This window comes from Phyllostomus discolor, chromosome 5, assembly GCF_004126475.2.
Source record: "Phyllostomus discolor isolate MPI-MPIP mPhyDis1 chromosome 5, mPhyDis1.pri.v3, whole genome shotgun sequence".
Lineage (NCBI taxonomy): Eukaryota > Metazoa > Chordata > Mammalia > Chiroptera > Phyllostomidae > Phyllostomus > Phyllostomus discolor.
In genome coordinates this window covers 128,111,118-128,136,932 of record NC_040907.2, presented here as the reverse complement: position 1 = coordinate 128,136,932, position 25,815 = coordinate 128,111,118, and the positions used below count along the sequence as shown (strand labels likewise).

General features: G+C 37.6%; 1 protein-coding gene across 1 annotated transcript in view; it reads left to right on the top strand.

Moving 5' to 3' along the window:
* The window catches only part of MYPN (myopalladin), a 101,839-nt gene that overhangs the window by 25,734 nt on the left and 50,290 nt on the right, over positions 1–25,815 (top strand). The window contains exons 3-7 of the mRNA XM_028512922.2: positions 8,852–9,027; positions 12,657–12,708; positions 16,047–16,161; positions 17,248–17,319; positions 23,319–23,460. Of these exons, the coding sequence (XP_028368723.1) occupies positions 8,852–9,027; positions 12,657–12,708; positions 16,047–16,161; positions 17,248–17,319; positions 23,319–23,460 (557 nt within the window). The remainder of the gene's footprint in view (positions 1–8,851; positions 9,028–12,656; positions 12,709–16,046; positions 16,162–17,247; positions 17,320–23,318; positions 23,461–25,815) is intronic.

Sequence of the window (25,815 nt, the reverse complement as noted above, 5' to 3'; positions counted from 1 at the left end):
GGTTGTTCTATGTGGGGGAGCTTTGCCCACAGGGCCCCCCATCCACTGTGGATGAGAATAAGTCTACCAAGACATGCTCGGGGAGGAAAGGTGGCCGAACTCTCAAAGGAAAAGGGCCAGGAGCCTTTTCCTCAATGGGCTTTTATTAGGTTCAGTTTGCACAGGAATACAGATAAAGCTCATCAATCGCTGTCAGGCAGTAAGGATCAAACAATAGATAACATATGAAGAACTATGAGGGTTTATTCTGAGTGAAGGTCAGTTAGCTGAAGGGCTATAAAACTTTGGGGAACAAACTCATTTTATGCTTGGACCCTTATCAGAAAACTGAGGACATTCTAGCAAGGCAGGTTTCACAGGATTGTACACATTCTTTCTTAGGCCTGGTCTTCCCAGGGAACTGCCTGTTCCTACCCAGGACTGCACTGCCCTCCGTCATTGTTTCAGGCTTAAACCAGGCAGGGGAAGTAAGGCAGCCAAGAGATTAGGAGACTTCTTGCAGACAGAATGAGGACTCAGACTATGTCAAAGCTGAGGGGGGAGGGTCCATCACCCCCTTTTTCTATAGCCCCCCAAGTCCTTCCCTGAAGGCCCGTTCATGACCATACCTGTCTTAGATCATCCCTCCCTTGAGGAATCTTACCAGTCATTGGCTAACTGGTCATCCACCCAGGGCCAGGCAGGGTGAAGTAAAGGGGGCAGACACAGCGCCCCTGCCAGGGAGATAAGCTTTGTCTCCTTAGTGGCTTATGGTCCCAAGGTCTCTCACTCAGCTTTAGCCATGGGGATTACAGCTTCTGAAACCAAGAAGGGCAGTTCCCAGCAGCTCTATATTGTTGCCAGTACAGACATTATAAGACTTAAAAATTTTTGTTTATCTGATGGGTATAAGTGTTATCTTGTTATGATTTTAATTTTCATTTCTGTAGTTACTAACAAGTTGAGAGTTTTTAAGAATACATTTATTAGCTATTCAGGGTTCATTTTTATATGAAGAGTCTGTTTATATTTTTTACTCACTTTTCTGTCAGTTTCTTTTTTTTCTTATTTATTTGTAAGACTTCTAAAAATATGATTAGGATTCCAATCATATGACATATGTGTTGTGAAAATATCCTCTCTCTCTTTGATTTGTATTTTTATAGTTTCTATGATATCTTTTGATAGTTGGCTTTTCTTAACTTTAGTGTCAAATTAATTAATTTTTTATGGTTTGGGTTTTTATAGTTTGTGTCTTAGGGAATATTTTTCTACCATCAAAGTAATAAAGATGTTCTTGTATGTTGCCTTCTAAAAGTTTTATAGTTTTGCCTTTCACATTTAAGCTTTTAAAAAAAATTTTAACCACTTTTTTATTGTATTTTTTTCTATTGCCATTTTCTGGGAGGGGAGTATAAACAGATTAAACTTTTACTTTATTTAAAATTGATTTTTGTGTAAGGTGTGAAGCAGGGAACCCATTTTAATTTTTTTTAGACTGGATAACTAACTGTTCTAGTTCACTGGAAAGTACATCATTTCCCCAGTGATCTGCAATGCCAGCTTTATCATAATTCAAACCTGTAAATGTGTAGGTCTAGTTCTGGGCTCTTTATTCTTTTCCTTGGGTCACTTACCTCATTACAATAGATTTTTTATAGTTTTTGATTTCTACTTTTTTCCTTTTAAGGATTTGGGGCTCTTCTTGGCTTTTTTATTATAAATTTTATTTCAAAATTTAAATTCTATTTTAAATTATATTTTAAAATTTTAAAGTAAAGATCTCTGTCATTTTTTGTTTTTACTTATTTTTTTTTGCAATTTAATTTTTAATGTATTGATTCTACCAGAGAACTTCAGAAATATGCTTAACATAATTTAAGAGTATAAAAGCAGTTTTTTGGTTTTGATTATTTTTAAATAAAAAATTCCTTTGATTTTTTCTTTTTTGTTCTGCTTGTCTTTTTCCTCTGCAATATAAATTTTAGAATCATCTTGTTAAATTCCACAAAATTTTTTAAAAATCTGTTAAGATTTTTCAAAACTGCACAGAAATGGTAGGTTGATTTGACATCTTTAAAATATTGAGGCTTATCCCTGGCCAGGTAGCTCAGTTGGTTCAAGTGTTGTCCCAACGCACTGAAGTTGTGAGTTTGATCCCTGGTCAGGGCACACACAAGAAGCAACCAATGAATGCATAAATAAGCGGAACAACAAATCAATGTTTCTCTCTCTCCCTCAAAATCAATAAATAAATATTTAAAATAAACTGATAAAATTAAATATTGAGTCCTTATATTCAGAATCTTGGCATATTTCTCTACCTGTTTAGGTATTATTATTTAATGTCTTTCTATTAAGATTTGTAATTTTTACTTGAGTCTTATAAATCCTTAGTTAGATTTATTCATAGGTTTCTCATTTTATGCTATTATAAATACCTTTTAAAAAATCACATTCTATGTTTGTTATGTATGAAATACAATTATCCTTTGTATATTTGCTTGCTACAATGAGAATTTGCCTATAATTTTTTTTTTGGGGGGGGTGTCTTCTTCCTTTCTAATCCTGTGCCTTATATGTCATTTTCCTTGTTAAGCTGGCTAAGCCTTCTAGGACAATGTTGAATGGAAGTGATGATACTAAGTACTACAGTCTTGTTCATGATATTGAAGTAATTACTTCCATTTTTTACCATTTGGTAGCATTTTGTTATAATTTCCTTTTGTTTAGGAATATTAAGATTTTCTACAAATTAATGGATGTTGAATTTTTCTTGAGATTATTTTATTAATTTCCCCCCTTAATTTTGTTGTATGGTAAAGAACATTGATTTTATAATGTTAAACAAAACTTGGATTCTTGAGACAAACTAATGCAACATAATGAAAGAGACTCCAGATTGAACAAATAGAAGAATTTATTCTGAAAGGTTAACAGCAAAATGAAGAAAGGAAGAAATGTACTTTAAATATGTCACTGGAAGGAACCAAGTACACTGCATTAATAACAAAACTAGAAAATTTAATACATTCACTTGTTTACTCATTTATTCAATAATTATTTATTCAGTACTCACTATGCATCAGGAACTATTCCAAGACTTGAGATTTGTCAGTAAACAGAGCAAAATTTCCTGACAAATTTTATTCTAGATGAGGTGAAGGACAATAGATAATAAATTTGATAAAGGAGTAAATTACATAGTAATTTAATAATAAGTACTATGATAGGAAAACGGTAGGAATTATACAAGGAGAAAGTAAAAATTTCTAGTCCTTGCTCGAAGTAATTAGTCCTTTAAAAATTATTCTAGGAATTATTCTCATCTTCACATCCTCCAATTTGCTGTCTAAAATAAACTATGTGTTCAGGGGTAATCTTAATGATTTTATATTATCCAACTATGTATTTATGCTTTTCTTAAGTTACCAAGAAGTTACTCCTGGAAGAACTCAAATTTAATAACAGTTAAAGCATAGACAAATCCTCCCCACTGTACCCCTATATTCCTTTCAGTGGAATATAGGCATTAGATAGAAAAATGTTTGTTAACTCAGTAACAGTCAAAAAGGACATGCAAAACACTGAGTTGTGTTATGAAATCCAACATAACTTTGAGTCCTGTTAGAAAACATTTAATGTTATCATTTTGTCCAATATATTCCAGTTGACTCAGTATTTGAAGAGTCGGTTTGGTCAAAGAGAGAGCTGAAGACATCAATAAGTAAATATACTACCTTTTAGCTCTTTCTGGCTTTACACTCTTCATTTAAGATAAGGCTTGTTAGACAAAGATGGCTATAGACAATCAAAGAAAGAGCTTTTCTAGACCTCAAGCCTTCTTGAAAAATGAAACAAAACAGACTTTAGGCTATAATAATCCTAATTTAAATTCATTAGGATTTAAAAGGGTGTATACCACACCCATGTACACATGTATACAACATGGGTGTGACATGTATACAACAAACATTTTTTAAAGCAGCTAGGATGCCCTACCTGGCTACGAGACAGATAAACAAGTGGTAAGCAAAACAAATGTGATACTGTATTTTGCCATGTGTAATGCACACCCATGTTTTGTGTGCAATATACACAGGATTATTATACCCATTATTATACTCATGGTATGTAATCATTATGCCAATGTGTATTATAATATACACTCTTGTTTTTACCCTCAAAAAACTGGGCAAAAAGTAGGCATTATCCACAGCAAAGTATGGTAATTTCTGCCCTGTGGTCTGTATCATCCAGTAAAGGAGAGGGGTATGTATATAAAATAAATATATAATTATAAGTGATATATAGGTGCTGTGATGGAAATGAACATGGTATTAGGAGAGGGAACAATAAGAGGTAGGACAGAGTACTGGAAGGGCTGGAACAGAGCTAAAGAAAGGCTCTTAGTAACCCTTCTTTTAATGAGCATTATTACTGGTGAGTCAGAATAACACGTTGAAATTACATTTAGAAGTTGTTAATGTGCTAAAGCAATGAGTCATAATATTTATACAAGCCGTATTTTAGATAAAAGAGTCACCTAACAGCAGAATGATGATATGGGACCCAAAAGTCCAGTTAAAAATGAAAATGGTGTCTCTTCCGTGTCTTCATTCTCAGGCTTGTGGCTAGCCAAGTGAGCAGATCTGGTAATCTCTCCTCAGTGCATCCAAGGTGGGTTGTTCTTTATCGTCTGGACCTGCCCCATTTCCCCAGATCACTGACTCATTTCTGCTCGGCCATGAATCACTCTTCTATAACCATCCTGAGAATTTGGCATTCTAAAACATGTAGCTGGGCCAGGGCATTTCTATGAAAGCATTCCCTAACATGGATAGACATTTGAAGAGAGTAGTTTTCCTCCTTACCCTCAAAAGTCTTCAGGGTTGCTGGGTAAATTTGAATACCTTTTCAGAAGGTAGCCTGCTTAGTACATTATTTCTGAGTGGGTCATGGTATTAAAGTCAGAGTGATGGCTACTGATTGTCCTTTGGAGTTGGCTGAAGCCATCCTGGCCGTCGGAGTAAGGACAAAAAAGCTTCTGACAGAGAGTTTGGGCATTTGAATTATTCCACTTATTGCCTTCTGGCTGTCCAGTTGCTCATAGATATTTCCATTCTCATTTTGGTAAGGAAGAGAAATATTATCTAAAGAAATGAGATAATCTTATAATATTTATGTAAGGGAAGGCATTTATTGGTTTTAAAACATTTATATTTGCTTTATCAAATTAATACAGGTACATTGCACAAAAGGTCAAATAATAAAGAACAGATCAATTTCAACTCTTTCTGCAGTGTTCTATTTATTTACCTCTTGATTTATGAATAATATGCCAGTGGTTCTCAAACTTTTCTCTCAAGATCCCTTTGCAGTCTTAAAAGTCATTGAGACTCAAAAAGAGAGGTTTTACTTGTGGGGGTTATATCTATACGGTAATTTTTGCATTAGAAATTAAAACTGAGAAATGTTTTACTTATTTACTTATCATTTATAAATAATAGTAAACATGCTAACAAATCATTTTATTTAAAAAACTATTTTCAAAAACTTTGTGAGAAGAGTGCCATTGTTTTACATTTTTTGCAAATCTCTTTAATGTCTGTCTTCACTGAAGACAGCTGGATTATCCTATTTGCTTCAGCATTCAGTTTGTTATAATATGCTGTGTGGGTTGAACTAAATTTTTAAAATCCAGCCTTATATAGATATGTATTTGGGAAAAAGAAGACTATTTTAATAACATCTTCAGATAATGCTACTATTGTTGTTTGATACTACTTTCAAATTCAACTAGCTCTGGTTTCTTTAAGGTTAGTAGCAATGTGAAATCTTAAACTATACCAATGAATTTTATACTCTGCTATAGTAAAACCCTTTGTCTTTAACTTTGGGTAACATCATCTATTGTGGTCATTTGGAAAATGAGCAATGCAGATCTTCCAAATGTTGACATATTTTATTACATGACATTTTTAAAAATCACTTTTGTTACTATCATCATTGATTTTATTAAAAGTCTTTAAGCATTGGGAAGCCCTATGCTTACTGTGGGGGATCCAGGTTTTCCAAAACTCTTATTTTTTCCTGAAAGCTCGAATATTTTCAATGGCAACAAATGTTATCAGTTATTTTTACTTGAAATGACAGGCACACTTTCTTCATTTCTGAGGAAATGACTACCAAATAGCAAAGTCAGAATAATCATAATACATCAGTTGCTCATCAGCGCCTAGTTCGACTAAAAAAAAAAAATCACACCGTGTGTTTTCATATCCAGTAGAAATGACTTGTGCTACTTCCCACTTCACCACCCAGAATGTTAGTTAGAAAGACATGCACTCAAGGTTGAGATTTTTTTAGGTAATGATTTTTCTGCTTCATCAAGGATATGTTTAAGTAAAACTGGATTAAAAAAAAAAACACTGAGTGTGGTAGTGAAGAACACAATGACCACTAGTCAATTTAGATAGTACCTTAATCTGTGCTGCTAAAGCACCAGCAATTTTACCCACTGTGACTTTCGCACCATTAGTGTAAATGTCAACATGTGAAAAGACAAATGTCTTAGTATTGTATGAAAATAGTTTTGCCTTCACAGAACATGAACTACACTTTGAGAACCAGGGTACTGCTTATGCCATTTTTGCTTGCTGTGCTGATGATATTAGCTGTTTTCTATTGACTTCCTGTTTCAGAAGATGGGGGTTTAGCACCCCTTCCATAAACCAGCACCTCCGTTGTTCCTGTCTGCATCACCTCAATGTAATCCCAGCACACTTTTCTTTAAAAGAAGATTTAAGAGACAGACTCATACACAGAGAGCAGGATGGCAGCTAAGGGGGGAGCAGGGGGTGGAGGTATTGAGGAAAAAAGGAAAAAGGACTCATGGACACGAGCAACATGTGGTGTTTGTGGAGGTGGGGGAGAAGGGGAGTATAAGGGGACTAAATGGTAATGAAAAATACAGTAAAAAAAGATTTAATGTTTACCTTTTTTGTTACTGTATAAGTGTTATTCACTGCCAAGCCCGGTAGGATAAAATGAATGTTTCCTTGCTGGTATAACTTTTTACTTTGACCTGGAGTTGTTTACTATCTTGTTTTTTATGTGCTTAGCTCTGTGGTCCCATCACAAATTTGTCTCCAGTCTCCAATACATTTGTAAACCATCTCCTAAATACTCTGTTCCAAAGTCATCAGGCCCATTTGTTTTTCCCTAGAGGAATCCCTCCTGAAGCCTTGTTTTCAAGGTGGAGCAGCTGCTCATGCAGGCAGCAACTCAGCCTTCATTCTGGGGCATCCCCGAACTGAAGAGAGGGTGCCGACCTGCTGTGGGGATCTAAATGCTCATCTCCGGAACTTTAAATAAGTTACGCTATTTTAAGTTCCATGTCTCCTCCCTCATTGTTAGTGTGTTTCCACATCCCCAAACTTGTGTCTCCAGATCCCAAAACTTGCTGGAGTTCTGATGTACAAACTAGCTTCTTTATCATTGACATGTCTAAATAGGCACTTGGTTTTCAGATTTTTCAACTCCCACATTTCTTACACAATGCTAACACTCTATACACACTATTCTGTACCTTACTGTTAAAATTTTAACTGTATATCTTGACTTTCTTTCTATATCCATACATAGTGATCTCATTCTCTTTTTAGACTGCATAGTTCTATATGGCTGTACCAGTACCCAGTGATGGACACTTTGGTTGTTTCCAATCATTTGCTATTTAAATAAGTAACCTGTACATTTGTCATTTTGTATGTATGCAAGTGTATCTGTATGATAGATTCCCACAAGTCAGATCATTGAGTCAAAGGACAGATGCATCTGTAATTTTGGCACTTGTTGCCATATGCCTTTCATAGGAGGTGTACCATTTTACATTTCTACCAGCAGTGTAACAGAATGGTCAAACTTTCACACTTTTGCCAATCTATTATATGAGAAGTGGTATTTCCCTGTAGTTTTAGTATTGCTTCTTCTTATTATGCCCCTCCACATATTAAACTTTATTTTATTTATTATTCTGTATAAACTTTTGGTCAAAAACTATGTTATAATAAAAATTTTTGTCTTTATGTATAAAGAATTAAAATAAAATACCATAACCTAAAGACATATACTTAGGTTATTTTTAGAGTTGGGCCACTCCTGTGTGACTATGACCCACTCTCCTTACTTTGATGACTCAACTAACTAACAAAATGTTTTTATTTAGCTACGTCAGATGAAATTTTTTAGTAGGGAATGGGCACACTCAACTTCATGAACCTTTAGTACTCCTTAGATTCATCTTCAAATAAGCTGAACATGTACTTACTTATAGAAAGCTGTAAGTCTTTTTAGGAGAAACCAAGTTCCACATTAAAAATCCTGCTCTTCATAGTTGGCTGTATTTGCCTTCTCATCCATCTTCTCACAGTTGTATGATTCTTTTTTTTTAAAGATTTTATTTATTTATTTTTAGAGAGGGAAGGGAGGGAGATAGAGAGAGAGAGAGAGAGAAACATCAATGTGTGGTTGCTGTGGGTTATGGCCTGCAACCCAGGCATGTACCCTGTCTGGGAATCGAACCTGGGACACTTTGGTTCCCAGCCCGTGCTCAATCCACTGAGCTACATCAGCCAGGGCTTTGTATGATCCTTAATAGAAGTCACTTTCTAATTTTCTGAGTAAAGGGTCAATGTGATTAGAATACTGCCAGGTGTTCTCATTGTTACAATTAAATTATACCACAGTAATGGATTATTTCATGTTCTCACTCTAAGTTTGTCACAGTTCTCTTCTTAAGGAACATCTGGAGCCATCTGTGTTATTAATTCTCACATTTCAGTTGTGTCCAATATCTCCTTCCTTACAGGTGGTATTGTGAAGGCAAGGAGCTTGAAAATTCCCCAGACATTCATATTGTCCAGGCAGGAAACCTGCACTCACTGACCATTGCTGAAGCCTTTGAAGAGGATACAGGACGATATTCCTGCTTTGCTTCTAACATCTATGGGACAGATTCAACCTCTGCTGAGATTTATATAGAAGGTAAAGCAAAATACTCTTGGAACACGGCACTTGTTAGTAAGACATATAGTTATAATAAATAAATATTTATTGAGGGCTTACTTTACCACACGCACTTCTAGGCAGTGGGGATAACAAAAGTGAACCAAGTAGACAAAAATTCTTACGTTCATGGAAAGATGGAATTTATAGTGTAATGTAGAGACATAAAATAAATGAGGTCAATAAATAAGATATATGACATGATATGTATATGAAGTGGTTCAGATTACCAATTCCAATGTGTGTGTGTGTTGGGGGCAGGGAGGGGGATTGCTTTCCATATCAACAAGCAATTCTCCAAGACACCATTTAGGTATCCTACAATTTATCTCACCATCTACCTGGAGATGGTGTCAGATCCAATAGGTTAAGGGTTCTGTCCTATGAGCTTGTTCCCACCTCACTTCACATGTCTGTCACAAATAATAGGTCCCCAGGTTACCCACAGTTTCTATCTGGCTTGGCTACAAATTAGAGGTTCCCATGACACCCTACTCAGTTTTGATTAATTTGCTAGAGTGTATCACAAAACTCAGAAAAAAACTTACCCAGTTTGTAAAATTATATGATAGAGTATACAGATGGATAAAGCATACAGATGAGGAGATAAAGAAGATGAGCTCTGGAAGGGTCCAGAGTGTAGGAACTTCTGTCCCTGTGGAGCTGGGGAGTGTCACCCTCAAGGTATGGATGTGTTTGCCAACCTGAAAGCTCTCCAAACCCCCATACTATTGAGATTTTTGTTGGGAACCACCCTGTCTGGTTTCAGAAGCTGTAATCCCACCCCATGGCTAAAGCTGAGTGAGCGACCTTACTACCATAAGCCACTAAGGAGGCAAAGCTTATCTCCCTGGCAGGGGTGCTGCCTCTGCCTCTTTTACTTCACCCTGCCTGGCCCCCAATGCTTGATCAGTTAGCCAATGACAGGTAAGATTCCTCAAGGGAGGGATGATCTAAGACAGGCACAATCATGGGAGCCCCCAGGGAAGGACTTGGGGGCTATAGAAAAAGGGGTGATGGACCCTGACCCCTTGGCATTGACATAGCCTGAGTTCTCATTCTGTCTGCAAGAAGTCTCCTAATCTCTTGGCTGCCTTACTTCCCCTGCCTGACTTAAGCCTGAAACAATGCCTTAAGCCTGAAACAATACCAGTGGTGGGTGCAGCCCTGTGCTGGAAAGGGTAGGTTCCCTAGGGTTATCAGGCCTAAGACAGAATACATAAAATCCTGTGAAGCGTACTTTGCTAATACGTCAGTTTATATAATAAGGGACCAAGCAGGAAGTGAGTTTGTTCCCCAAAGTTTTATGGCCCTGTAGCTATCTGACCCTGACTCAAAATAGGCCCTCAGAGTTCTTTGAATGTTATCTATTATTTAATCATTTCTGCCTGACAATGATTGATGAGCTTTATTCTTGTGCAAATTGAACCCAATAAAACCTGTCAAGGCAAGGGTCGGGAAGCTCTCCTCTTGAGAAAATGGCCGCGCCATCCCTTTTCCCCACAGCACTTGGTAGTCCATGTGAATTTGTCTCGTATCTCATCCATAACGCCACAGACACTGTGGGCCGGTGTTCACATCAGATTTTAAGGAGGCTTCCTCATATATGCATGATCAATTATTTATTCCATTTCATGCCCCTCTTCACTCCCTAGGGAATTGGAGATGGGGCTGAAAATTCCAAGCTTCTAATCATGGCTCAGTCTTTCTGGTGATCAGCCCCCATCCAGGAACCAGAGAAGAGCCCACCCAGTTATCTTATTAGGACAAAATATGCACCTAGCACCCTTATCACTTAGGACTTCATATGAGTTTTAGGAGCCCTGTATTAGGAATGCAGTCAAAGACAAATTAGAAAAAGAGATGCTCTAAAGGGCTCATCACTTAGGAAATTTTAAGGGTTTTAGGGGTTCTGTGCCAGGAGCCAGGGGCAGTGACCAATATATATTTTATTCTCTCAGATAGATAGATAGATAGATAGACAGATAGATATAGATATCTATTTATTTGTATATAAATGAGAAAAGTATATATATTATTCTCATTATATATATAATATATATACACACACACTATGGAAGGAATATGCATAGAAAGGAAGAAAAGAGGATAGGAAGTATGGATGTATGTGTGTGTGTGTGTGTGTGTGTGTAGGCTGCAATTCTAGAGTGATCAAGGAAGACCTTACTAACTAGGCGACATGTAGGTGAAGACCTGGGGGAAAGGAAGCAGTGAGCCATAAGGATATTCAAGAGAAAAGAACTCTAGGCAGAGAAATAAGCAAGTGCAGTGGTCCTGAGGTAGGAGTGTGCCTGTCTTAAGATACAGAGATGAGTCAATGTGGCCAGGGTGGAGGAAACAAGGAAGAAAGGATCAGTTAGGTCAAAAGTTCAAGATGGGCTCAAGATGGGAGGAGGAAGGTGAGCAGATTATATAGGTCTTCATAAGTCATTTGCAAGGACTTTGACTAGTACTCTGAGGGAGATGGGAAGCTATAGAGAATTCTGAACAGAGATGTGACATGATCTGACATAGCTTTTAACAGGGTCACTCTGGCTCCTGAGTGAGAATATACCACAGGGATTCAAGGGTAAAAGAAGGGAGACCATTAGGCAGCCTTGGAAAGGATTGATATCAGCACCAAATTTATATGACTAATTTTAGGGAATAAATCAATTTATGTTCCTTATATATCTATGATAAGGGGGTTTTCTTGCATTTATCTCAACCCCCGGGTCTTTTCCGAGAACCATTCTTCAGCACTTTTATCAGCTATAATACCTTATGTATGCCTTGGTTTCAGCACTTAAATATTGTAGTATTATGGTATAAGTGCCCATTTACAAACTAGATTGTAAGGCTGGTACTGTCTCATTTTTCTGTGTCTCCAACATAGTGCCAAGTACGTAGTGGGTATCTGATAAACGTTTATTGAATAGATGTGTGAATAAAGATACTAATAATGAATAATAAATGAATAGAACTGTATTGTATGTTTTCATTCTCAAATTTTTGGAGTACAATAAATGCCTCCAGATTTAGCTCTGTTAAATCTTTCTGGAATTCACCATACTGAGAAGTAAATCCAGGATCAAAGCTCTACTCAAGAGTGCTGAGATTGGATCGCTGATTTTTTTAAATTTGTGGCAACAGAGCTTCAAACACCCCACTCCTAAGATGAAATGTGACTGTTAATATTAGGACTGGAAGGAAGAGCATCCACCTACACCTACAATGTTTGGAATCCAACATACGCATAATCCCTTCTTCTATTTAATCTGTGTGGGTCAAGAGCAAGAGAATTGATGGACACCATATTAATGTCTTCAAAGAGTATTTTGTTAGTCCAAAGGCATCAGCAAGTGTTTTATATACAAGAACATTTGGAATTTGGACCAGTTAACTGGAACTCTATCACTAATTAGCCATGTGACCTTGAGCAAGTCCTTCATCTACTTAGGGTCTCTTTCCTTATATGTAAAAGTGACTGTTAGTATAGGGAATCACTGAGTTCATTTCTAGGTCTGAAATTCTATAGGTCTTCAAATGCCTTGGAACCAGTTTAAAAATTAGCATAAAAGTTTCATGTCTTGTTTTTCTATTTCCAGGGGCTTCTTCTTCTGACTCAGAAGGGGACCCTCACAAGGAAGAAATGAATCGGTAATTCTAATTTTGCTTAAGTCTTGCCTAGCAGATTAATTTTAACATTTCTAATATTTTAAAAATGAGGTATACCCAGTGAAATATTATCATACCTATATCTACAGAGTGAAAAAAACAGTGGTTCAAAAAATTCATGTTTTTTGACTAAATAACACTATTCACAAGAGCACAAAACCTGGTGATACTAAATTATATTTGTGAGTGACCTAGGCAAGTCATAACCTTCTTGCTGAACAATTGTACTGAGTACTAAACTGTTATTTTTACCTATTTATTACTTTCCACAAATATTGACTAAGTACCTACTCTATCCCACACACTTCACAAGATGCAATGGGTACTAAGAAAAATCAGATACTTCCTGCCTTCCCATTTACAGTCTAGTAGAATGAAATACATAGCAAATATAGCAAGAAATATATATCAAGCATATAGACAGTAAGAGTAATAAAGTATAATAGACAATTATGTGCAAGGTGCAAAAGACTTGGTATAAAAAACTCAATTGGTTGAGGAGGGAAAGAGAGATCAGGAAGGGTGATACATAGTTGGTGGCCTTCAGCAGAAGCTTAAAAGAACAGTCAGTGGACACCCCCAAACAAGAGAGAGGTCATTGTGGCCGAACATGCTGTGGAGAGAAGGCATGAGAACTGAAAACAGAATAGCCATTCCTTGAGACCACCTGAAACAAGCAGCAATATTTGGAAGACTGGTTAGAGAGTTGTTGGCTGTGTTTGCATGTTCTGTCCTCCCTTACAGGGAGTAAACACTCTTTAAGGGCAGAAATTATATCTTATTCTTCAAAATCCTTTTTGTAGGCCTACCTTGAAATGACAATTTGCTTTTTGCTTTTGTCCAGATATGAAAATTGATAGCCACAGTAGATGATTTCTCCCTTCAACTCACTTCCTTATTCTCATGGCTTCAATTCAGTTTCTCCTTTTTTCCTGCCTCTTTATTGCCAGTCACCTCCTTACAGGTACCCCAGCCTTTTTCTTTTTTATAATTTCCAAATACAACCAGTTATTCTCTAAAAGATAATTCTGATCCAATCATTTTCTTAAAAAACTATCTACAGGAAAATAAAATACAAAACAAACATTTTTTTTAAATCTTAACATGGCACACAAAGCCTTATTCAGTAGAGTATCAACCAGGCCTTCTTGCCCTCTCTTCCCCACTCCTCTACCTCAAGCTCTACACACTGTTGCCATATCATTCACACAATGTATGGTTAATCCCTGCCCCCTTCTTCAAGCTGTGCACTTTGCTAGGAATGTCCCATCTCCTTCTCTGCCTAGTCTTCAAAACCCAGTCAAGTTCTATAATAAACTTCTCTTCCATTGCATATTTATGCCTCCTTCCTCAAGGCTTTCATAATATAGTTATAAGCCTAATGTGTATTAATTTTGATACACATCCTTAAATAAACAAGAAAAATTTCATTTGTTTGTTTTTTTTTATATTTTATTTTTTATTTATTTTTTAGAGAGGGAGGGGAGGGAGAGAGAGAGAGAGAGAGGGAGAGAGAGAGAGAGAGAGAGAGAAACATCAATGTGCAGTTGCTGGGGGTCATGGCCTGCAACCCAGGAATGTACCCTGGCTGAGAATCGAACCTGGGACACTTTGGTTCCCAGCCCGTGCTCATGTTTGTTTTCTTTGTATCTACTTGTGATAGGTAGGATTTAGCTTCAGATATGTGTAATAGACTCTCAAAATAATTACTTAAATAAGACAAATATTTATTTCTCATTTGCATAAAAAATATGGATTTAGCTGCTAAACCCACTTCACAGTCCACTCACTGAGTTCCAGTCTGCTTTCAGCTTTCTCCTTCATCTAATTCTAAGGTGTGGCCTCTCATCTTCTAAGTCTAAAACTGGAATAAATGAGAGCATGCCCTGCCCTTCTTTTAAGGTCATTTCTCTTACATCACATACATCACTATCCCTCATATTTCATAACCAGAAAGTAGTCACGTGGGCACACTACCTTCAGTGAAGGTTGGGAAATGCAGTCTTCACTTAGAGTAGCCATGTAAAAAAGTCAGGGTTTCCGTTATTGTAGAAAAAGAAAATAGGTGCTTTGGGAACACTGATAGCCTCTGTATCATGACATAATTCTGCTTCTGAGGCCCCAACTTACCTGGCTAGGAAAATATTTAATCAGTCATTATTGGATGTCCCCTTCCTCCTCCATGATTGTGAAAAGATCCTTGGGCTATAGATATGGATATGGATACAAACAGTGTTTGATGTTAAACACTGCTCTATGCATCTCACATGACTTACCTTCTTTAACCCTCACAAAAACCCTATGAGGTAAAAAATTATTTTCCCATGTGAGAAACAAGGAAGCTGAGGCAGACAGAGGGAACATCTAAACAAAAAGGGCCCAGACTAGCATGGTTCAGTGGGTTGGGCATCGTCCCCCAAACTGAAAGGTCACCAGTTCAATTCCCAGTCAGAGCACATGCTGGGTTGCTGGCCAGGTCCTGGTTGGGGGCGTGTGAGAGGCAACCAGTCGATGTTTCTCTCCCTCCCTTCCTCTCTGTCTAAAAATAAATAAATAAAATCTTTTAAAAGAAATAAACAAAATGGAAACCCATTCTGTCATCTGTCACCTACCCACACAGGGGAGAGGCCCATGTTCCAGACCTCAAGTTCCCTTTGAGTGCAGTGCTTCCTGATACACTTGGGTACTGATAACTTTAGCGAGAGTGGGACCCTTTAATCACAGGGGTTACCATCCCCTCTGGACTCAGGTTCTCCCTCTTGTCAGGTTCTCTGGCAAGATCCACAATACTAAAATAATCTCCTCTCTGTATCCTCTTTAAGAATATTTCTTGGCTCTCTTGCCCTTCAAAGAATCTCTTTAATTTGTGTAAACTTGAAGAGCTCATTGACTCAGGCTATTTCGTCTTTCTGCCATGCCAAAATCCCAGAAGCAAAGATTTACAAAGCTTAGTTGGTGTCTTGCTTGAAATAGGAAGGGGAGGGAAAATACAGAGGGCAACAACGAGACAAATCTCAAAAATTATCTTCTGCACATGTTCAGTCATAACAGTTGTCTGGACTCTCGGTTGTAAATATGCACAAGTCTCCAGCTTGGCTGAGAGCAACTAACTCAAAGACAAGAATGGTATTTTATCCTCTTCCTGTTTACATTCAACAAAGTGTAGAACAAAGAAGCTCTCAGTAATAGCTTGTGGAATATTGTTGACCAAAGATTTGTATTACATCTAACTATAAGCAGGGATAACATGACTAACTTTGCTGAAAGAATTTTCACAAGAAATGATAGGTCTGTTTATACATATTTTAATCATTTCTCAGAGTCCAGAAGCCAAATGAGGTGTCATCCCCTCCCACTACTTCTGCAGCCATTCCTTCAGCAGCACCCCAAGCCCAACATGTGGTGGCCCAGCCGAGTGTGTCAATCATCCAGCAGGTACAAGAAGCTAAGTGAAATGCAAATGCTAGGGACTGTGACAGTCAGGCACTGTGACCATGACCATCTTGTATGGCACGATCATGTTCTTCTCTGTTGCACCTTCATAATGGCCTTGGGTAACACACTTCTATGATCATGATAAGCTGTACTTCTGATGTACAGTATCAGTGGTTCCTATTGCTTTGAGAACATATTCTTTAGCTTCATAGGCAACTTTCATAGGAAAAAAACTCTTTACAAATTAGTCTGTAAAATTCCAGCTTTATTGGCATTAGGGTATTGATACAGTTCTCACAATGGCCCAAGACAACTCTATATCATGAAACTCAGTTTCATGGAGCTGTAAAGAAGTCTACTTTCTAAGACAACAACCATGAAATTATTTTTTAAAATACATTAAAGCCTCTCATTCTTCAAGTTGATGATGATGGTGATGCTGATGATAATAATAATACATGCTTAATGTGAAAACACTAAAAAATACAGAAATATATTAAGTAAAACTTAAGGTTCTACTCCCATGCCCCCACTCCTCAGAGGTACCCTCTTTTAATAGTTTCTAGCAGATAATTGCATGCATTTTCTAGGCATATATATATATATATACACACACACACACACATATATGAGATACCATAGATCTAAAAATATAAAATCATACTAATGCAAACATATTTGTAATGCTTTATTGATAAATTAATTGACTTAAAACCATTTTTAAAAAATTTAAACAGTGACTTATCTAAGCCATTTAGTAATGCAGAAGGGGTCACATTTTAGTTTTAATCCAATAGTTTTCATATTGTGATCTGTGGAGGCTCAGGAGTTCTATGGTAACTCTTCAGGGATTTAGCTTCATTTGTGAGGTGGTGGGCACATATTTACAGCCACAATGACCTAGAAAAAAACCCCAGTCAATTCAGTATAAAATTTGAAATCTGTGATTCATAGACTTAGAAAATGTCAGTCTTTTGATTTTATATTAATTTCACACACCAAATTCTATAAATGTGTTGTGTTTACTTATTTATGTATCCAATAATGATAGGGACAGTAAATCTATTGTTCATTCCCTTCTAACAGTGTCGGAGCCCTACCAACTATTTGCAAGGACTGGATGGAAAACCTATCATTGCAGCTCCTGTGTTTACAAAGGTAATCAAAATATTACTTCTTTCTGTCATGGCTTTAAATACACTACAGTACCCAAACAAATTTGTAAGATCCAATATTTACTGGTTTTATCTCAGGGTTTTGGTCTGTTAAAAGTACAGTATAGGATTTGGGGTTTTCAGTAGTTGTTACCACGTCATTCAGTCCCAGATTTCTAGTAACAATTTATATAATGAAAAAAATGTCTTCCCCACTCACCACGTTGATCTCTAAGGTGATAATCTTATTGCTATTAAACACAATAGCCACACCTAGGGGTCAGGTGATAAGTTTCTAGCCACTTAATACTCCAAAGGTTTCTCTGGATGAACTTTCAACAGAACAAACTTGCACCAAAAAATGTCTTTGGTGCTCAGTCAGGTGGAGTTAAATGTTCTAAGAGGCTTAATTTAATATAAAGCCTCATTCTAGGACAATGAATCCTATTTTTCTATTTCCTGGTATCAACTATTGTAATGGCATTAATTCTGGGTCTCACAGTCTTTGTATTAGAACTGGAAGTTTTACCCAAGGACTTTTGTTTACAAATGGAAAAAAAAACCCTCAACGACAACAAGTGAGAACCAGAGAGATTAAGCAATTTATCCAATGTCACAAAACTAGTTAGCAGTATAATCAAGACTAGAAACACGTTTTCCCAATTCTTGCTCAATGTTCTTTCACTTGTAAAATATTGGCTTAGTTTATATGTTATACAAGGCAATAAATTAAAAGGTAAAAAAAATTGAGTCACATTAAATTTTTTTAGGATAGTTCCACCATATCAGCTCATCCAAGATGCTTTTCCAAAATCAACCAGAGTCTCGAGTGAGACATGTTTATCCATATGCATATTAGTTAGCTCAACATTCTCATGTGAAACAAGATGCCTCTTGATTTTTCAGATCCATTTTTTGTAAACTACTTTTATAATTTTAGCATTGCTTTTTTCAAAGACTTGAAGTAGGGAAGCAATATGTTGTGACTTGGCAAATACAAGACTTTGATGAAGAGTTACAAATAAATGTGCGCACATATGTGTAATATAGCTAATAGAGCTATCTCTCTCTTATTTCACTGCTAAGTCACTTTGCCTTAAAACAGAGCCTAAGTGCCCCAGAAATCAAGATACTTTAATTTGTTATGCCCATTTGTCACATCCTGGAGACAGTGCTGACTCTTCAAAGGCAACTAAATCACAGAATAATATATATACCTAATCCCCTCCTCTTTTCTCTGCCTCACTACAAACTGCCCCTCTCACTCACTTTTAAATCTTCCTGGGTGCTCTATCTCCCCTGCATCTGTATCACCTGGTGCTAACTTCAGGTACAACATTCAGCACAATAATAAAATTGTTTACTTTTCTGTCTCTCCCAAGTACCTTGAAGGCTATCTCTAATACCTAGATCAGAATACATAAATGTAATAATAGGTCCAAAGTAATTTTTATTATTCCAAAAAGTACAGTAGGACTTTAATGCTTATTCTTTTTTTTTCTAATCATTGTTCAAGTACAGTTTTCTCCCACCTACTCCCATTCCAGTCCACTAATGCTTATTCTTTACATTTTATTTTCATGGACCAATCAGAACAACAGGTTTAGCTGCCTTTATGTGGTGACTCTCATTACCTCATTCTAATTAGATGCTGATTGGCAAATACATATATGCATCTGATAAATAAAAATTGGAAAATGAATAATTATTAGTATATGTTGTTTATTAGATAAATCTAAAAAAACATTAAAAAAAACAATCATTAGATGGTGGGAAAATGGTCCTTAATACAAAGGCCCAAACTCTGATCAGGCTTTCTGAGCCCTCAGATGCATGCTTTTGCCTCCCTAAATGAGGCCAGGATTGTTCAGACATGGGGACTATGATAGGCTGACTCAGATTCCAGAGACACTTACCAACAACAGCATGCTTGCGTTAGTTTCCATCAAGGCAGGCAGGATTGAGGTCATAGTCACTGCCAGTGTCCTTAGAAAATTTCTGAGTCAGAGCCACAAGCGGTGGTAATCATGTGGCATGAGCCATGATAACTAATCATTTGCATATGTTTATTAGAGTTATTTCCACTCTATTTACTTCATTAGAAACTTCTGGCATTTCAACCCCCATGACTCACTTTCTATACTGCCCAACAAAGCATTTCTCTGCCAGTACAGCAATGGCAAGAAGCCAATTTTTTTTTAAATGTCAGTTATAGAGCAGAGTTTTATTTAACTCCTTGTGCCTTATGTGATGATAGGGAAGTACTGGTATTGTCTTTCTTTTTTAAGGTTAAAATTAAAATGAGGGCCGCCCAACAAAACAGTGGTAGAGTTCGAGAGAAGATGGAGATTTTATGTGTTAGGGCACTGCTATGATCACAGGTGATACCTATGTTTTTAAATATTTTACAGCGATAGACCATCCTTCATCCTCTATCAGTATCAAAGACACTTTCACTCTATTTAGGGGGAAAAACAGTGCTCACACTTCTTGAGCGTGAAGGGAGGTAGGTGATCAAATTAGAATCTTACGCCTAACACCGCTCCCACTCCAGCAGCAGCTGCTCTGGCGGACTTTCAAGGCTGCAGCAGCCCTGGCTCCAGCTGCTTCAGCAGTAATTTGAAGAGTGCAAGGGGGCAGGGGAAGTGAGAATTTAAAGTGTGCTTTCATTATATAATATCAGAGGCAGGAAACCCTGAAATAACTGGACCAGTAACTGGATCCAGATTTCTGTAGATTACACGGGCCCCTCTCCCCAACCTGACAATTCCAGAGGCTTTTCTGACTCAGCTGTTGTGCAGGGCACCTATGAAAATCAAGGGGCAAAGGGTCCTCAGTCAAACAGTTCTTTATCAGTAAGTAATGCTCTGATCCAATTCCGGCCTAAAGCATTAAAAACACTCATTTGAAGCATCTTCCAAGTTGCAAAAATGTCAACTAAATTAAAAAAGAAATAAAATGACAGTATGAACCTTGTAGCTGACATCTTCCTCAAAAAGGAAGATCAAAAAGGAAGATGCCCTTCCTCAAGATGTCCCTGCATTATATTTGTGGGTAGTATCTACTAAGTAGGAACTGTGTCCTTTCAACTCACAAGTGCAGCACTTGGCATGGGGCTTGGCACAAAGCAGGCACACAGTAATAATTATTCTGTGGTGAACAACCTCCACATCACCTAAGAAGGAATTACTGCTTTCATCGCTTTGTCGGGTCTGAGTGTCTTTAGGGGGAATAGAGAAAAAAATTCCAATATCAAATGGCTCTGCATAGTCAAGTCACCCTACAAAGAATGTCTTCCCAAATGACCAGCATGGCGATGACACACAAGACAGATTTGCACTTTGGATACTGTTTACCTCAAGAAGTTGTGGACAGTTGGTTAGAGTGACTTCAGTCCAAACCCATAATTCTTAGTTAAGACTGACTTAATCTTTGCCAGCTGGGGAATGTTTCATTTGCCTTATTTGTCTTCAGTGAAATTTGGATGATTATGATCAAGTCTGTACACAGTGTACACACTGTGCCATCAGTAACAACCTAGGACTCACTACCAGTGTGAACATGGCACTGAGTGCAAATAGTGCAACTGTTTTGGACGCTGATGTGCAACAATGTGTGCCAGTTCCTTCCATGAGACTTTTGTAGAAAAGCAGTTTTCAGCAACAACCACTATTATTGTCCTTCAAACTATGATTTTCAACAACTTTTTCTAAGGGGCTTATAAGATGATCCCTCGGCACTTCCTTTACTGAGTATTGACGATGTGGCACACTGGAATCAGCTTCTATCCTATATCATAAGACATTTAGGGGGAATAATCCATACACTGCAGTAACCCAGGTATCTTGGTTAAACTCTCAAATTGGACACAGGTCTTGGCCGTCAATGTCAAGTGACTAATAATAATGATAATGTTGGCCTCAATTGTGAGCAACGTATTCTCCAAAGGAGGTCCTTTTTCATGCAGGGCTTTGCTATAACCTCTGCAGATTGAGAGCTGGCTTATATATCTGAACTGAACTGCAAGCCATGTCAAAACATATCAATTGACCTCATTCTGCTTACATCTGTTTTTAAAAAGAGCTATATTTTATTTATTCAATTCCTTCTGCCATCACCACCTTTTCTGTTGGTCGTGTTTCCTTGTTTGTTTTTCTAATTTGTTTGCCTGAAGAGGGCAAAAGCCCTGGCTGGTGTGGCTCAGAGGATTGCTCACTGTCTCACAAACCTAAAGGTCATGGTTTGATTTCCAGTCAGGGCACAGGCCTGGGTTGCAGGCCAGGTCTCCGACTGGTGGCCTGTGAAAGGCAGCCGATTAATATTTCTCTCGCATATCGATATTTCTCTCTCCCTTCCTTCCCCCTCTCTAAAAATAAATAAATAAAATCTTAAAAAAAAAAAAGAAGAAGGAATGAAACTCCATTACATATGAATTCCAGGGAGATGTCTGACTACCATTAAAGTATTCAATAGGCCCCCAAATTTCTGTTTTCACACAGAATTTGCTCAGATGTCAGAATGGGGCCACATTCACCAGCCTGCTAGGGCACTCAAGACTCACTGATGTTCCCTGCTTACTGAGAGCATTTCATTCTTGTCACTAGAAGATGTTGTTTTGAGTAGACAAGGAATAAAAACAGGTTTTAATCAAATCATTCCTTATTAACCCAGAAACCACTCTGTGGAAATCCCATCCTGAAATACTTCAACAAACAAATTTGGAAACACGAAAAAGAACAAAACACTAACTTTGAACTACAACACCCCCTGGCCACCCCAACACCCCTCTGAAGTAAAAATCTACTATAGCTAAAACCACATGGTTATCCCCACCCCGGTATTCCTTAGACAAATGCCATAAATACAATACGGCCATACACCAAATACCATAAATTGTTCAGACAAGAGCTATAAACAATCACCAAATATTTATAAGAGTGAATGACAAAAGCAAAAAAAGAAATTGGCTATCCCCCCTTCTCTGAAGCTTTTCTGAACCACTCACTATATCCTAATTGCAGATCCCAAAATTGTAATAATAGAAAGCATTGCAGCATTTGTTACTAAAAGAACTTATGGAGGAAGCATAACCTTTCTGTTTATAATATTTGGTCCAAAGTTAAAAACAAAAACGTGTTCACACACATACCTAAGAAACATTTCATAGTCAAATGAATCACCTTCTACATGAATGTGTGACTTCAAGTTCACAAATCATGATGAGAGAAAGATTAGTTTTGATAACGTGAGTTCCATTCTCTCATAGAGTCTATCATGGAATATACTGATATTTTACAGTTCCAAGTAGTTTTTGTAAACCTTTTTTTGTGAAAGTGTGGGAAAACATTTAGTAATACCTTCACAAAATTACAAGATATTTCACTATGACCTAAGGCTCTGAGACATGTGACTATGATTTCATAGAAATTGTCATTATTTATATCCCTGAACAGATGTTGAGGATATACTGTAAAGAACACATAAGGAAAACAAAATAACAAAACAAAAGTCAATTTCCAAGACTATACAATGTAAATAAAGCAAAGCTAGAAAAACAGAGTCAGTTACCCCGGCCAAAGTGATGTTAAACCTCATGGATAGCAATATTCTTGTGTGGAAAAATACGTTATTCTTATGCTGAGTACCCCAGTAGATACTCACTGCAGATTTTTAAAATTGTTATTATTTTTGGAAACCACGTAGGCATTTAAGAACAGAAGTACTTTACCAACAAATTAATATTTTTTGGATCTGTTCAAAAATGTTTTCCCTGGTATTTAATAAACTTGTCCAGCACTTCAACAGAGAGGAAAAGGAAGAAGATAGTGAGGAAACAGGGTCATAAAGACAATGCACATGCACAGAATCTAAGCTGTTAGAGCTGTGGAATATTTGGGGAAAATCCAAATACAGAGGCAGTAGTATCTTTTTCTAAAATTCAGCACTGGAACTAGATTTCAAAATGTACACTTTTTGGTTCTAATAATATTCTTCTCATTATAGATGTTACAAAATTTATCAGCCTCTGAGGGTCAGCTGGTTGTCTTTGAATGCAGAGTGAAAGGAGCTCCATCTCCTAAAGTTGAGTGGTACAGAGAAGGGACCTTGATAGAAGATTCTCCAGATTTTAGAATTTTACAGAAAAGTAAGTTGATGCTTTAAAAATATTTATCTGATAATTAATTTTTATAAATATATTGTATGCATTTATTTCATAAATTTTTAAGTTAATTAAAATATAGTAAAAAAGGATAAAATAAAAATCACTTGAAATCATAATCCCCCAAACTAAATGCTATTAATATTTTGGTGTATATTCTCCAAAAATATTTTTATGCATATTTTTAATAAAAATAAATCATAATCTTTTATGGTGTCAGATAAATACTAGATTAATTGAAGTGAGCATTTTGTAAGTTATATAAATGTCTTATCACTGGGTTGTACACTTGGAACTGATATAATATTGTGTGGCACTGTGAAACATACTCCTTTTCGCAAATTAGTGTTTTTTTTTAATATATTTTATTGATTATGCTATTACAGTTGTCCCATTTCCCCCTTCACTCCCCTCCACCCTGTGCCCCCTCTCCCACCCACATTCCCCCCCTTTAGTCCATGTCCATGTGTCATACTTATGAGTTCTTTAGCTTCTACATTTCCCGTACTATTCTTGCCCTCCCCCTATCTATTTTCAACCTACATTCTATGCTACTTATTCTCTATACCTTTTCCCCCTCTCTCCTCCTCCCACCCCTACTGCTAGCCCCCCCTTGTGCCCTCTATTTCTGTGGTTCTGTTCCTATTCTAGTTGTTTGCTTAGTTTCTTTTGGTTTTGCTTTAGGTGTGGTTAATATTGTGAGTTTGCTGTCCTTTTACTATACATGTCTTTTCTTTATCTTCTTTTCTTAGATAAGTCCCTTTAGCATTTCATAAAGTAAGGGCTTGGTGATGATGAACTCCTTTAATTTGACCTTATCTGAAAAGCACTTTATCTTCTCTTCCATTCTAAATGACAGCTTTGCTGGATAGAGCAATCTGGGATGTAGGTCCTTGTCTTTCATGACTTGGAATATTTCTTTCCAGCCCCTTCTTGCCTGTAAGGTCTCTTTTGAGAAATCAGCTGACAGTCTGATGGGAACTCCTTTGTAGGTTACTGTCCTCTTATCTCTTGCTGCTTCTAGGATTCTCTCCTTCGTTTTTACCTTGGCTAATGTAATTATGATGTGCCTTGGTGTGTTTCTTCTTGGGTCCAACTTCTTTGGGGCTCTCTGCGCTCCTTGGATTTCTTGGAAGACTGTTCCCTTTGCCAGTTTGGGGAAGTTCTCCTTTATTATTTGTTCAAATAACTTTTCCACTTGTTGGTCCTCCCCTTCTGGTACCCCTATAATTCGGATGTTGGAACGTTTAAAGGTGTCCTCGATGGTCTTAAGCTTTTCTTCGATTTTTTGAATTCTTATTTCATCATGCTCTCCTGCTTGGTTGATTCTATCTTCCTTCTGGTCCACTGTGTTGTTTTGAGACTCAGATTCCTTCCTTTCACAATTGGCTCTCCTCCGTATGTCTTTCTGCATCCCTTTTATGGTAATCTGCATTTTTTCATGTAATTTGGATCCAAAATCAACCAGTTCCGTGAGCTTCCTGATCACCAGTGTTTTGAACTGTGCATCTGATAGATTGGCTATTTCTTGGTCACTCAAAAGGATGAGTCCTGGGGGACTGATCTGTTCTGCTGGAAACATATCTTATGTCTTTCCCTATCTCTCCTATTATTTTACTTATTTATTTATTTTTTCTCTGGTCTGGTCGCTCTTGTTATGGTGGGGGGCGGAGCCTTAGGTGTTCACTGGGGCTGGGCGCCCCAGTCGCTAGCTTGTGACTGTTATATGTGGGGGCAGGGTCGGGAGTGGGGGCAGGAGGGATCAATGGCGACCCTTCCGTTCTCCTGGAGTCGGACACTTCCCTGGGCTTCTGGGCCGTGAGCTCTGCCCTGGTCCACAATCGCTGCCCCACAATCGCTGCCCCACTGATTCCCCCAGCCGCTGCTTGCGTACTCAGGGATCACCGCTGCACCGCAGCACTCCCGCGCCCCGGATTGCTGTCACGCCGATTTTGCGCCAAATTTCCCCTGAACTACGCGCGCCTGCGACCCGCGCCAGCCCCGTGCCCGCTCGCTCGGCTCGTCGTCCCCTACCAGTCTGGATGTACGGGTCTACTTCAACTTCTTGGCTGTCCGACTTCCATTTAGATAAATCCTCTGACAGTTCTGATATTATGACTGCAAATCATTGTTGTAAATTATTGTGGTTCTGTTCTTGGTTGTGCGAGAAGGTACGGTGCGTCCACCTATTCCTCCATCTTGCCGGAAGTCCCGCAAATTAGTTTTTTTACTGGACATTTAATGAACATCTTTCCATGTTAATAAATAAAGGCCTTTCTTGCTTTTAAAGATATATCAATACAACTAATTTCCTATTGTTGAACATTTAGATTGTTCACA